At 41.4% G+C, this 14,345-nt stretch overlaps 1 protein-coding gene across 1 annotated transcript; it reads right to left on the bottom strand.

Annotated features, from left to right (window-relative positions):
• Positions 1-28: 28 nt before the first annotated feature.
• LOC138868961 (uncharacterized) lies at positions 29-1,702 on the bottom strand. The gene is made up of 3 exons (XM_070146542.1): positions 1,301-1,702; positions 979-1,192; positions 29-645 (listed from the first exon to the last, which is right to left on the bottom strand). The coding sequence occupies exons 1-3, from the start codon at positions 1,700-1,702 to the stop codon at positions 29-31; spliced, it is 1,233 nt and encodes a 410-aa protein (XP_070002643.1).
• Positions 1,703-14,345: the final 12,643 nt, after the last annotated feature.

The following is a 14,345-nucleotide window of genomic DNA, read 5'->3' as shown; positions in this document are numbered from 1 at the left end:
CTTCAGAAGATGTTTTATTTGTCTCAAACTAACTAAAAAACATCGATTCCCTTGAAGTGGGTCTACTGGCAGCATCATCAATTGGATCATCATCAGAAAATATGACACGATGTTCATTTGGAAGATGAAATGATAGTTTGTCCACTGAAGGTTGTCTATAGCGAATAGGAAACTTGAATATTCTCCAAGCAGCTTCACAAGGTGATATGTATCGACAATCATAGTACATATTAATTTCATCAACAACTGATGAACCCTCCTCTTGCACACTTCTAGAAAAAGCAGCAGTGGCAGGATCATTTCCTTTTTTAGCATATTTAAATAAGTACTTAATTAATCTCAATTTATTGCACCACTCCACATTGATGTAAGCACCATATTTCAATAATAAGAAAAGATTGTGCGGCACCACATACCTATTTTCTAAGTCAATACTATCCTTCTTGATAGTTCTTCCATTATCTCTTCTCCCATAAATAGGATAATCATATTTATCAATTGTGGTTGACTCAATAAACTTTTTTGGAAAGTGCTTTGTACATCTCCCATTCTGTATGCAAGGAGAAGCTTTTCTGGCAGAATCACATGGGTCATGCATCATGAAACTTTTCACGGCCTTATAATAATGAGGATCAACTGCTTCATCTGGTATTTTTGTTGTTATTAATTAGTCAATATCACCAGCAGTTGGATATTTTTTATGCAAAGACAACCCTCGCTTCTCAATTGTATAAATCATTGCACGAAGAAGCAAAATGTATTTATTGAATAAATAAATAATTTCCATCTATATTGAAAAATTGTCTCATGCAAAATCAAACACATTGTTTACATTATTACTTCAAAAGTTGATACTTATACCTGATTTTACTGCTCCAAAAACTTTATTGTCTCGCAAATCCTTTATCAAGCAATCCAATTTGATTTAAAAAACCCTACTTAAGATGTCTAGATGATCCTCAAGATTTAAGCCCCTACTTGTTACATGTCTCAGAATCTCAGGACACTTCAGATTGCAAGTGAAAGTGATAAAAAGATCAGGGTACCCAACCCATTTGCATATTGCCATAACATGCTGATAATTTTGAAACATGTATCGTGCACCACCTGTGAAGCTTGACAGTAGAATAATTCTCTTCCCTTGAGATGAAAGAGTAGTTTCTCCATGCAAAGTAGCTTCTTCTAATCCTTTCTACATCTCAACTCTCAATTGTTTTTTATGAGTCATATAATACTTCAATCGACCAGATTCAATTATTGCATATGCATCAACTAAGAATTGATGAAATAACCTTTTTACAGACACAATTGTCGGAACTTCACTCTTTCTGTCTTGAATTTTGTAAACAAAAAATTCTCTCATGCTAACACATTTTCTTCCTGCAGTTGGTTTACCATCTCCACATCCATCTTCATTTAAAGGAATGTGCTCTTCGTATCCATCTTCACCGTATGGAAAAAGCAAAGGATATTGAATACCTAAATATGCAGCATTCAATTCATTTATCCTTTGTAGTTGTCCGGATTGGATTTCAATTATGATATCTCTATCACACTTAGACAGTTCAACATCTCCAACCACTAAAGCAACTACCTCTGAAATGGTCGGTAAGTTGTATCTTCTTCCATCTGTGTTTTTTTTCCCTATCAATTTGAGATTAACATTGGAGCTTCCATCTTCTTGAAATCTATCTCTTACCATTCTAAATGTCTTAGCCAAAATATTGTGTCCATCAAGCATTTTATTTATATCAGCAACAAACTCGGCATGAAGTTTGTTTAGGTTTTGACCATGACTGCAAAAAATAATTATATGAGATTTTTTATATATTTTCTTACAATGTACAATATTATTTATTTGTTATTGTAAATCTTAGGTAGAATACTAACCTCACAACATGAATTCTATATGTACTTCATTTTCTGTATTGTAAAAGGTTACGTGTTAATAACTCAATCAATTCTTCGAAAGTATATTGCATTACCTTCATTGATAATAGTCAAAAATCTCGGGCGTATGTTATTCTTGCAACTTCCTGAATGGTCTAAAGATCCCCGCTGCCTCCTTGAAAGAGAGATATCCTAAATCACCGGACGATGGGGGTCTGCTTGACCAACCGCCATCATACTGTGATCATAGTATGGTTAGTTTTCTAAAATTATCAATATAGTCGAATGATTCTATCCGAGGGAACTTTATCCCTTTCAGAATTGCATAGAATTTTTTTATTCGTCATTGATGAATTATTCATTAAAATCGCCATTAAAAATCTAGCAGTAGTATTTTTTTATTTTGATATATAGTTGCACAAATTTTGGGGTGGATCACACAGGAGCCAGTAAACTTCCTGTTTGATAATAATTCTAGCCAAACAACTTGAATGTTCTTGGTCCACGTGTTTGATTGATTGAGACATCGATTTTTTCCTCATTGAAGTAAATGAGAGAATAGAGTTGTAACTCTTAATATTCTTTTGAAAATGGTCACTTTTAGGACCTACGTATTTATAGAAAGAAGTGAAGAACGATGAACATATATGAATTGTGGATTACCGTGTAACAATAATATTAAAATAGATGTTTCAACTAACCTGATCCAAACAACAAATGCTTTAAAATTTGAGGAGGCTCTTTAGTATCTGGGAGCTTTATTTTTCCACTATGACAACACAAAGTGAACTCTGATTTTTTAGATTTATAATGCTTGCCGTTTCTTTCTTCGTACCTGTTCACCTTTAAAAGAGATAATAATTAAATTTGTACGCGATTTTAAGGATGTGAGGATTGATTCAACACAAATAATCAAGAATATTCGATAGACGAGTTAAAAACAAAATGAATAATCAAACAATTTATAATGTTACGACCCAACTCAAACTTAGGTTGAACAATAGTTTTACCCTCGATCGGACCCTTAGTTCGACGTCAATTGTGAATGAAGAAAAAAATAATAAAGTAAGAACTTTGCGATAGCTAGAAAGTAAAAAAAACAAATTTGTATTGCTTTGGTTTGCGTGTTACAATGTGTGTTATTAAAAAAAAACTTCCCGTTTATACAGTAGGAGAGTTTTATCCCTAGTACAATTCTAAAAAGGTAAAAATCTTCCTTTATTATTAATTACTGATCCATAACCGACATCGTTCGTGCCGTGATATCTTATTGGTTGCGAATATCACAGCCCTCTATCCGTCATGTATAACCATTCATCGTACTTTTTGAGGTCTTAGAACTCATCCCGAGTCCGGGGTGCATCATTTTATTAGGCCCGATGGTGAGCACTTTATTCACTTTTCACGGGCCTCGATACAAAGAGTTCCCAGCTTTGAGTTTGGTCTCGTATGTTCTTGCCCTCACTCTGTTTTATTCACCAGGAAATCGGGGTGCACATTATCCCCCTTTTCACCCATATACAGATAGTCCCCTCGTTTTCCGGAGAGTAGGTTTGCCAAAATGATGGGAAATGATAGATGAACCTTGGCTCCTTCCTTTGTTCGTTACAATCGAGGTGATGAATAAGCCGAAACGTCCCATCAGTCGTGTCGTTCTGACTTCGAACACATGTCAGTCACCGGCTGGCTATGTTCGAATATGAAACGTCACATATTAACAGTGTTTCTCCTATAAAAGCTTTGACCTTTTACACTTCTTTCACTATCCGATCCTAGATTTTACCTTCAAATTTTCCTACGGCTTTTAACTTTTTCAAATTTCCATACTCTACTTCTTGAGCCTTCATATCTTCATCTCTGATCTTCAAACCTTCATATTTTTTCTTGGATTTCCAATCCAGATCTTCATATCTTCATCCCACCTTCAAAACATCATACTCTTTCTTCAAACCTTCACACTCTTTCTTCAGATCTTCATATTTTTCCTTTGAATCTTTATATTCTTCTTCAAGTCTTCATACATCCCTTCAAATCTTCATATTTTTCCAGATTATGATGGCTAAAACTTCCAAGTCCGTACCACAACAAGCGACTCCCTTGTCTTCCCATCCGGCCACAAACAATCGAGGTGGCTTCCCCCGAGGTAGATCACGAGCCTCCCATGAAGAGCTTTATACACGGGGGTTGCTCTATCGGGGATGATTTCAAGGTCGAGAAGGCCTCTAGTCAACAAGACTGAGGCGAGGAAGCATGGATATACATATGCTCTGTTACTGAAGATAACCTTCCCATAGTCCGAGAGGATTGTAAATGGGAAGTAAAGACGTGGTCGTCCCCAGGCCTAATGACGATATTACTACACACTTGGAGGGGTATTTAAATGTTTATACTTAACCATTCACCCTTGGCCCGATAGATCCTGTAATCCTAGATTTTTGCAAGAGGTACGAGGTATGCCTCGGGCAAATCCACCCATTATTTTAGAGGATCGTGATCCTCCTACATCATTTTATGAACAATACTGACAACCCACGATTCACCCTAGACCATCTACTCTACCTATATAGCCCCCAAATTTTCCGAGAGGGCTGATCAAGCTTGTCTGCAAGCAAGTAAGGCCCCTTTCTCGAGCATTAACGAGGATCGAGACCAAGGCTGGCAGTGGAGGTTTGTTCAGGTGAAGACCGAAGACCTCATCTCCCCCTTCCCGAGTTTTTGTCGTTCCCTGAGGAGTGGAACGCGTCCCGTAAGTATTGTCTTTCTTGGATATTTCTTTCTTTTTATTCTTTCCCTTATCGCTCGTGTTTGTGGTCGTGTAGCTATTTCTCGAGTTCCCGATGCAATTTCCTGATTCAAGGAGTAGATCGAGGGAATTTGCAAGCATATGTCGTACACCGAGCGCACATGGCACTAGCTTTCAAAGGGCAAATGTGAGGCCCGTTCTCATGGTGAGGTTCTTCCCTGAATAGTCACCATCACGCTCTCAACTTGTTCAATGTTAACCCTTTCTTTTTTCTTACAGGTTTGCCTAAGACCACCGAACTTAGGCCGCTGGATGAGGATGAGGATCTGTCCTTTCTTATCGAGCCCTTTGTTTCGAGATAGACCAGGGCTGCCGTGAAGGGGGAGAAGAATAAAAAGATAAATCCCTCGGTTCCCCGTATCCCGAGGCAAGGAGGAATAAAAGGGTGGTCACCTAGGTTCGAAAGCCCAAGAAAAACACCAAGTCTAGGGTGGTACCGGTCCCGGACCCCAACTTTCTCTACTGACTTAGGGATGAGCCCGAAGAAGATGCCATCTTTGTCGCTCATGGGTCGACCCCTACTAGGGACCATGCAATGATCGAGAGAAAGGACCACGAGGTCGATCCCCTTCTGACTCAGGAACTTGAGGGGGAGTTGGAGGCTACGACCTCCTAGGAAACCGCTCTTCTTTTGAAGGCAACGATTGGTGTCATTGACATCGTGGAGATGCCCTCCTACACTGAGTCTATGCTCAAGGAATTGGCAAAGAAAAGCCGAGTGAGGGAGCGCAGGGCTCAAATGATCCCCTCAACTCTTTTTTCGACGGCATGGACATGGCCGCATTGGAGGATTTTTCCGAGATTGGTTACCTGGAGGTCCCAAATAAGGATGTGCCCTTAGGAGTTGGTGGGCCGAGTTCGAGCCCAAGATAAGTAAAGCAATTTCCCGTGCCAAGCGTGGACCCTAAGAGCAAGAGAACAACCATTCTCACAGGCCTGGAGGATGCCCAGGTCTTGTCTACTCCCATGGCCGTAGATAACTACCCCCGATGCTCGGTGACCAAGGAGGACCAGGCCAAGATAAACAAGGTGGGCACGTTGAGCCTCTTCAACTAGGCGCAACAGGCGCTGAACCGAGTAAGGCACCAACTCCTTGTATCTCTTTGTGAATATTTTTTTAGACTTTAATGCCCTTTACTAACTTCATTATTTTTCAGGCTTCAATGCTTCATTATGTAAGCTTCCTCTGGTACCGTTTGGAGGTTAGCCAGCTCAGGTTCGAGCTCAAAGAGCAGGCCCAGAAGAAGTACATGTACATGGCTCTTAGTGAGAAAAATGTCATGGCCCTTAAAGACCTCCCGATTCTCCGGGCCGAGCTGGAAAAAGCTCATAAGGAGGCCTCGACTCTGAAACGGGAACATGCCAACCTAGTTTAGAAGGTAAAGATATTTGAGGCTTGAAATGAGCAGCTAGTCGTGGTGACTAACAACACAACTCGCAGGTCCAACAGAAGATAGATCTAATCGACCAGCTCTGGGCCGAGATAGACAAGGTCAAGGTCATGGCTGAAGAGTGAAAGGGAAGGATGGACCTGCTAGCTTCGGAGAAGCAAATTGCGTAGGCGGAGCTAGCATCGATTGAGAAAAAACTCCGGGTAGCAAAAGACAAAGCTGATAAGTGGTCTTAGTTGAATGATAATCTTCGAGCACAACTAAGTTCGGCCGTCACAGAACGGGATGCTCTCGGAAGGGAATACACGGCATTGAGGTCTAAATTAGACACAACCTCTGCTAATGCCAAGGAAATGGTGGCTCAGTACAAGGTTGACGGGGAAGCAGTCGAGACACGCTTAAAGACAAAGACTGAATACATGAAGTGGCTATCCCGAAGAGAGACCTTCGAAAAGATCCATGCCCGAGGTTTTGATCGATCGGCCGAGATCAAAGAAGCTAGGAGGCTCGAGGACAAGGCAAAGGAGCTCTATGAGCCTGAGGGTGCCAAAGGCTCTGAGGGCTCCGAGGGCTCTGAGGGATCTAAGAAATTTGATGGTTCTGGCGATAAGTCGGGCCCCAGTGAAGACCAGGCATAGATGCTTTAATACTTTTTCAATTTTTTATTTTTCCTTCTGTATTTTTTATTTATTTTGAGGCCGTTCTATTAGGCCTTTGTAAATATATTTTGAAATATATATATATATATAAAAAATTTATCACTTTCTAGCAATATCGTGTCTTTACTTTTCCAGTATCTTCTTGCAATTTTTATTCGTGTATTATTTTGGATGCCTTAGCATAGAATCATATGCAGTTCTGGGGCATTTATTTTTTGAAGGTTCGAACAAAGTCCGACTTTGATGCAACTTTGTTTGCTCATGGCTTCGAACCGTCGGTGAGATTGGAGGTTTTTGATCGTGGCCTACTCCGCACTACTATTGAGTAGCGAGAGAGGGTCGGAGCAGCTTTTACCCGATTTAGGGTCGGGATCAATTTCCACAGAGAGCTAGAATTTGAAATCGAGTATCTATCTAGTGTAGAGTTACGTATGTGTTCCAAATTACACTTCTACTCATTTTTGGGGTTTTCTTTTTTACTTATACTATTCAAAATACAAATGGTAAATGCAACTAGATTAATCTAAGAGTTAAACTAAAAAGAGTTGTTCAAATGGTTTAAAAGGCACTAGGGTAAGGACTTTTACCTAGGTGGTTAATTGATGGGTAATTGAATCTAAGACACGATTGACATAATTGGGGAGTATGATATAACCGTTGCACGGTATTATCCACTCTACACCTCTCGGTGGTTCGAGTAATTTTGCCCGAATTGACTTTCTCAAGACCAATTGGGTATGCAAATTTACACAAGCAACTAGGGTTCAAGTCGTGTATTACTCTCTCGAGGTTTAGCCCTTTAATTGGGGCTATCAATCTCTTGAGTACACCCCACTTCCTTGTTGGACCAATTTCAGATACTTAGGCTCTCTTTCTCAAGAAGAGCCCTAGTCAACTAAACACAAACTAGTGTTTGCAACCGCTAATTCAGCAATTAACCATGAAATTGGCCCAAATATCAATCACCCATAGTCAATCTAGCCCTAAAATACAAGACCCATCAATTACCCATACTAGGGTTGAGCCACAACCCTAGCTTATGGGTCTAGCTACTCATAATTAAAGAAGAAGCAAGAAATAGATGAAGAACAACTCATATTAATTAATCACTAAGGTAAATAACAAGATTCAATGATGAAAAGTAGATAAAATTGTCCAAAATGGCTAAGAAAGTCGAACACATGAGCGCAGCTGCGTTACAAAACTATCTGCTACCCTAAAAATAGAAGAAGAAGCTATTTATACTAAGCTAAAAAATCTGGACAAAAATACCCCTGCGGGGTTACTGCGGATCGCACAAAATGGAGTGCGGCCACACTAGGGCTCTGGTCTTTAAAATACAGCTCTCTAGACTCGGGCAATGCGGACCGCACGGAATGGACTGTGGCCGCGGAGGCTTCTAGTGCGGTTCGCACAGAATGGACTGCGGACCGCATTGGCTTGGAACTTCACATCTGGCATCTCTCTGATCCTTGGGTCTGCGGACCGCACTAAATCGAGTGCGGCCGCATTAACTCCAGTGCAGACCGCACAAAACCTAGTGCTGCCGTATTGCCTTTTTGCCTGGAAATCAGCCTCTCTGAATCTCCTTGTGCGGACCGCACAAAATGGTGTGCAGCCGCACTGGGCTTGTTTTGCCTGAGGTTGTCTTGTCTTTGGCACTTGTGCAAGTTTCACTCCTTTTGAGCTGATCTTTGACATCTTGTCACTTTGTTGATCAAACCTGCAATCAAGCACAACTTGTGAGCCTTTTGGGACTTTTTACAAATTCCTAATCACACATAAGCAAGAAGGAGTATAAAAGGTATCAAAATCCCTAGTTATCAACTCCCCCAAACTTAAGCCTTTGCTTGTCCTCAAGCAAACAAAATATGACCCACCCCTTAAGAGAACATCCAAGAAAATTTCAGCTGTCCTAAAGTGACCTCATCTAGCATCAATTGGGACTAACAATTGCCTTCAATACAAATGAATCAGTAACAACTTTTACTCTTTTAAACACCATGGATTAAGTGCGACACAAGAGTATCAAGAGTTGACTCAACACATCAAAGAACTCGTTCTATTACTTTGGTTATTGTGGAACCCAAACTCACACATCATCAACTCTCCCTAAGCAAACCTCACCTTTAGAATAGTGGCACTCAAAACGAGGTCAATGGATTCACTCATCTCTCTCAAGAAAAAGAGTCACAAGTCCGGCTCTAGGTACCATATGCTTTCCCCTTATGTAAGTCACCACTAATGTAAGTTTCATTCAACTCAAGATCATATAGGGCTTTTGTGGAGTCATGGTGAAAGCCTTTGGTTCAGGGTCGGAAATGTTTGGTCTAAGTAGGTTCCATCTTCCTTTAAGCACTTCTTTTGCTTTATTTGACACATATTCACTTGACTCTTTGAGTCATTTTACTTCTTTCTAAGGGGTTAGAGAGACACACTATCACTCTTTCTTATACATTTCAAACCTTTTCTCCTTTTTCAACTTTCCACACCTTTTATTCTTTGCTTTTCTTTAATCCCTTTTTATTCTCTTCAATATTGAATATTCTTTTTGCCTTTTTGCTTTTCTTTCTTTTTCATTGCCTTTCCTTTTCTTCATTTTTGTGCCTTTTGACCACTTTGTTGCAATCCTTGTCTCTCCCCCCAAACTTATACTTTTGCCATGTGCTAAGGAAAGATCGGGTGCCAAGAGAGGGTATCTTTTAAAACGGGTATAGGCTTGTATTATAGGTTTTGAAGGAAAAAGGTCTAATGCTCAAAAGGGTTGACCAGGGATCTTATCATTGGTAGGTTATGGAAGTGTTCAAGCTATCATTTGGACCAAGGAGAGCCTATAATCATGTCTCAAGTCAAAATTCGCTTAGGTTTTCGCCTCAACAAACATTCAGGGCAAGTTCTAGACCAATGGCTCGGGACTTGGACTTGCAATGCAATTACTCACCACACAAGCTATGGGATCGCTAAAGACATAGAGTCGGGGGCCCACAACAACCTTAGATAAGATTTGAGCACACAATGGTCCCGAAAAATCACTTGATGATTATCGGTCAACACAAGAGTCTCAAGGCCACGACTTTCACCATCCTAAACACAACAATTTTTTTTACCATAAGATCAAAGACAAATGTGCTAGGCCCAAGTGAAGCTTTGCTTGAGGCACCCTTAACTACTAACTACCAAAAACAAAAAGAAAAACGGACTCAAACCCTTAAGAAGGTTGTCACGCCATCCATCATTGGAAAGAGCCACCCGGTTCACACAACACTCCACCTTTGGAAAGAACTGTGGCATTAAGAAAACCAAAGACTTACTGCAAACTTTCAAAACAAGAAGCTACGGATCACAAATAAGAAGCTATGGAAAGAAAAATTGCGGAAAGTAAAATGAATATATACAAGAGGGGATTTGTCGAATATACAATAGATGGGATGAATATGTACAATGTAACATAACTTTATATACAGACCTAAAGTAAACGAAAAGTACGAGAAATGTAATGAAATGTCAAAATTATATACAGACCAAAGATGAAAAATTAAGAAAGCATAAAAAAATGTCAAATATATACAATCATCCGAATTATATACAGACTAAAGATGAAAAATCAAGAAATCATAAAAAATGTCAAATATATACAATCATCCGAATGTAGGACCTACCCCCTCAAATGAAAGTTGGTATTGTCCCCAATGCCAACTAGACTAAATAAGCAAAAAACATGAAAGAGAAAAGGATATAGAAACTCTCTATGGCCCGTCTGCCTGCATGGGATCCTGAGTGGCCCTGGGTCCTCACTTTGCTCAGGAACCTTAGACTGGTTCCCTGTGGCCTGCTGCTGTGCTGTTGGGACTTGGGCCTGGACAGGCTCCTGAGGTACATCCTGTGGCTGATTGGAGGAGGCTTCCAGTGGGCCTGCGAATTGGATGACTACATCGTCCGATCTGGGAATCATCCTCTTTCTCTTTGGAGGCCTCTGTGACTGATCTGGCTTGGGATGAGCTGCTGGCATAGGATCATCGAGCAATAAGTCTAAAGGCAATTTATCTACCTTCAACCGATAAACATCAACCCTCAACGCCTTCACGGACTCCTTGGAAGCCCGCGTCTTCCTCAATTTCTTGTGCTCCCTAGCAAGCTCCTTAAGAGACTGGCTATGTGAAGCAACTACATCCGTGAGCACCTTTTGAGTGTCGAGGATTTTCCTTTGGTTGGCTAAAATCTCCTTGAGGGCATCCTCTATGGACCGGGGAACCTGCGGGGGTGGAGGTGACGACTGAGCCTCTACTGTGGTAGTGAGTGTAGACAACTGGGAGGATGCACTCTGCATCAAGTTGTTAATACTAAGAAGTGTCTGGCTCAGGCGGTGGGTAGTAATAAGAAGTGTATGGGAGGATGGAATCTCCAGGTCTGCTGAGGTGGATGGACCAGGAGAGATAGCAGTGGAAGTAGCGGCAGGCTTAGCAGGAATCACTACCACAATTGGCTCTTCAGACTGGACAGTTGGAGAAGTAACTGTACCCTTGAAATTCTTGCTCTTGGGGTTATCATCCCCCGATATGCTGTACTAGGAAAAAAGGGCCTTTGCTTTGACTTTGATGTCAAAAGGCCTCTTTTCCACTTTTAGATCCCGGAAGTACATAGTGAGAAAACTAGGGAACAGGTAGTTTCTGTCATGCTCAACACCCACTATTATAATATTTCTTGACATCACATTCCCCACATATATTGGGTACCCCGCCATGATCGACTCCACCAAAACTGCCCAGTGAAGAGGTAGGGAGTTGTCATGTGTCGTGGGGTCCAACCTGCTACATACAAATGTCTCCCACCCCCGTGCCTCGAAATTCAGACTACGTCTCAGAATCTTGATACCCACAGCCAACCAGTCAGAGGTGGTACCCGGGATTGCCAAGTATTGTGCTAATTAGGGACGGACCTCCTCGCCCATTTCCATCTTTGCCATGTATAGGGTCTCATCCTCCTCATTGAAGCCAAGGTAATCGTTTATTGTCTTCCCGTCAAACAACACTTTCGGGTTTCGAACCTTGGTCACCTTGGAACCTTTTTTGATGTAGGCAACGTTGGTGTAGAATTCCTTGATCAAGTATTTGTTGGCATCCACACACTCATCCAAAAAATGTTCCCAGCCTACTCTCGCCCTAAACTGCCTCCTCACATTGGGGTTGTGAGGTAGCAAGTCTCTATCTACAAAACTCCTCTCCGGGATCAACTTCACAGGTCACCATTCCCGAAATTTATTATATGCTACCTCAATAACAAATCGGTCCTGCCACACCTCCAGCTTCCTAGTTCTAGCAATACCCCCCACCTGTGGTTCACCTCCTTCTCCTACTTCTTTTTCTCCTCCTACTTCCTTATTGTCTCCTACTGCACCCTCTCCGGATAAAGAAGTTGTGGGAGAGGTAGAGTATTCATCTCCACTACCTGCTGCTAAGCCCTCAGACGACCCAGAAGATACATTCGCTGACGCTTGGGCAGTGGGGAATGTTGGAGGTATGTCTCTTAGTCTGTTCCGCTCCGGCCAGTCAGGGATGTATTCTGGCACGGAGTCTGAAGAGATCTCCTAGGAGGGCTCGTACTCACTCCCCGACATGTCAATGGCTTTATCAGCTTCTTTAATAATCTTCCTCATGTTTTTGATGTTTTGCTTGGCTTGGAGAGTGAGTTTAATCATTTTCTGTTTCCCTTTCCGGGAGGATTCACCTCTGCCTGGTTGTTTAGAACCTTTACCTCGTTATTTCACCATTGTCTACAAATACCATCCAATAAACTTATTAGTATCAATAGAAGCAGTTAAGAAACAGAGTTGCAGGATAGGAAGGAAAAGTTGCAGAAATATTGCAGAAGTCACCCAGTGCGGACCACACAAAATGGTGTGCGACCGCACATGGGCCAATGCGGACCGCACAAAATGTCCATGAGGTCCGCATGGAGGTGGGGTTCAAACTACCCACTCTCTGTATCCAGGCAGTGCGGACCGCACAAAATGTAGTGCGGTCGCACAAGGGGCAATGTTGTCCGCACAAAATATAGTGTGGCTGCATTCTCTGAGGTTCAACTTTTAGAACAATAAGTAGTGCAGTCCACACAAAATGGTACTGCGGACCACACAGGGGCACCACAGACCTCACAAAAATGACCGCGGTTCGCATTGAGTGCCCAGCTGTGGAACTAAATTAGGGTTCATGAATTTTTTATTTTAATCTTAATTAACACCCAAGTCCTGTCCCTAAGAGTTTGCCCAGCATATGTAACTAACTATGTCTATATTAATCCAAAGATTAACTACCTTAATCTATTCTACAAAAGACAATATGGGAAGAAGAGAAAGAAAAGTAAGAAAAACACAAATTAAAAGAAATTAACAAAAGAGAACAAGTAAAAGGAATGTAATGGTACTAGTTATGAGATGAAATGAAGAATAACGAGTCCAAACAATTAGTTACAAGCAAGGGAAGTGATGAACAATGTCTTAAAGCTTCTGATATCCAAAGGTTCGAAAAGGGTAAAAGGAGGGCCTCAGGCCCTATTTATAGGAAAGGACTCGGGGCCCAGTCTCACCAACCAGCGCGGACCGCACAAAATGGACCGCGTCCACACTGCACAATTATTTTCAAGCTTGAGGAGGCAACACACTGTGGTCCGCACAAAATGGACTATGGCTGTAGTGGTCCACCGTGGACCGCACAAAATGTAGTGTGGTCGCAGTGGTAAACTTCATATAGGTCTACATTTCACCCTCACCAGTGCGATCCTCACAAAATGTAGTGCGACCGCATTAACAACTTTAGAGACCTGACACTTTTTTCCACTAAGTCCTGCACTGCATCAACACAACCTTGTAACATCTCACAACCAGTTAGCCCAAAAATCAATCCTATACTACAAAGAAAATAAAAAAAACAAGAAGAAAAACACATGGGTTGCCTCCCAAGAAGCGCCTAATTTAACATCGCGTCACGACGCAGGTTACCATCACATCATTTGAAATGAAGAAGTACCACCACGTGGCTGTCATCAATTTTTCCAAGATAATGCTTAACCCGGTGCCCATTAACTCTAAAGACCTCTCCATTTTTGTTTTTCAAATCAAGAGCACCAAAAGGGTCACCAACACCACTTCAAACGGTCTACTCCATTTTGATTTAAGCTTACCCAGAAACAGACGTAATCGAGAATTGAACAAGAGAACCAAATCACCTACTTTAAACTCCTTTCCACGAGCATATTTATCATGAAGGCACTTCATCTTGTCCTTGTACAAGGACGAACTGGAGTAGGCATGGAATCGGAATTCATCAAGTTCATTAAGCTGCTCCACACGAAGATTGGCTACAACATCCCACTCAAGATTTAGCTTCCTCAAAGCCCACATGGACTTGTGCTCTAACTCAACCGGTAGATGACAAGCTTTCCCAAACACCAACCGATATAGAGACATACCAATCAGAGTCTTGTAAGCAGTCCTATAAGCCCATAGAGCGTCATCCAACTTCTTCGACCAATCGGTCCTATTTTCATTGATCGTCTTTGACAATATGCTTTTAATTTCCCTGTTGGAGACTTCCACTTGACCACTTG

This window comes from Nicotiana sylvestris, chromosome 5 (assembly GCF_000393655.2).
Source record: "Nicotiana sylvestris chromosome 5, ASM39365v2, whole genome shotgun sequence".
NCBI classification, from domain to species: Eukaryota; Viridiplantae; Streptophyta; class Magnoliopsida; order Solanales; family Solanaceae; genus Nicotiana; species Nicotiana sylvestris.
The sequence above is the reverse complement of the archived record's forward strand: the minus strand, read 5'-3'. Positions and strand labels throughout refer to the sequence as shown.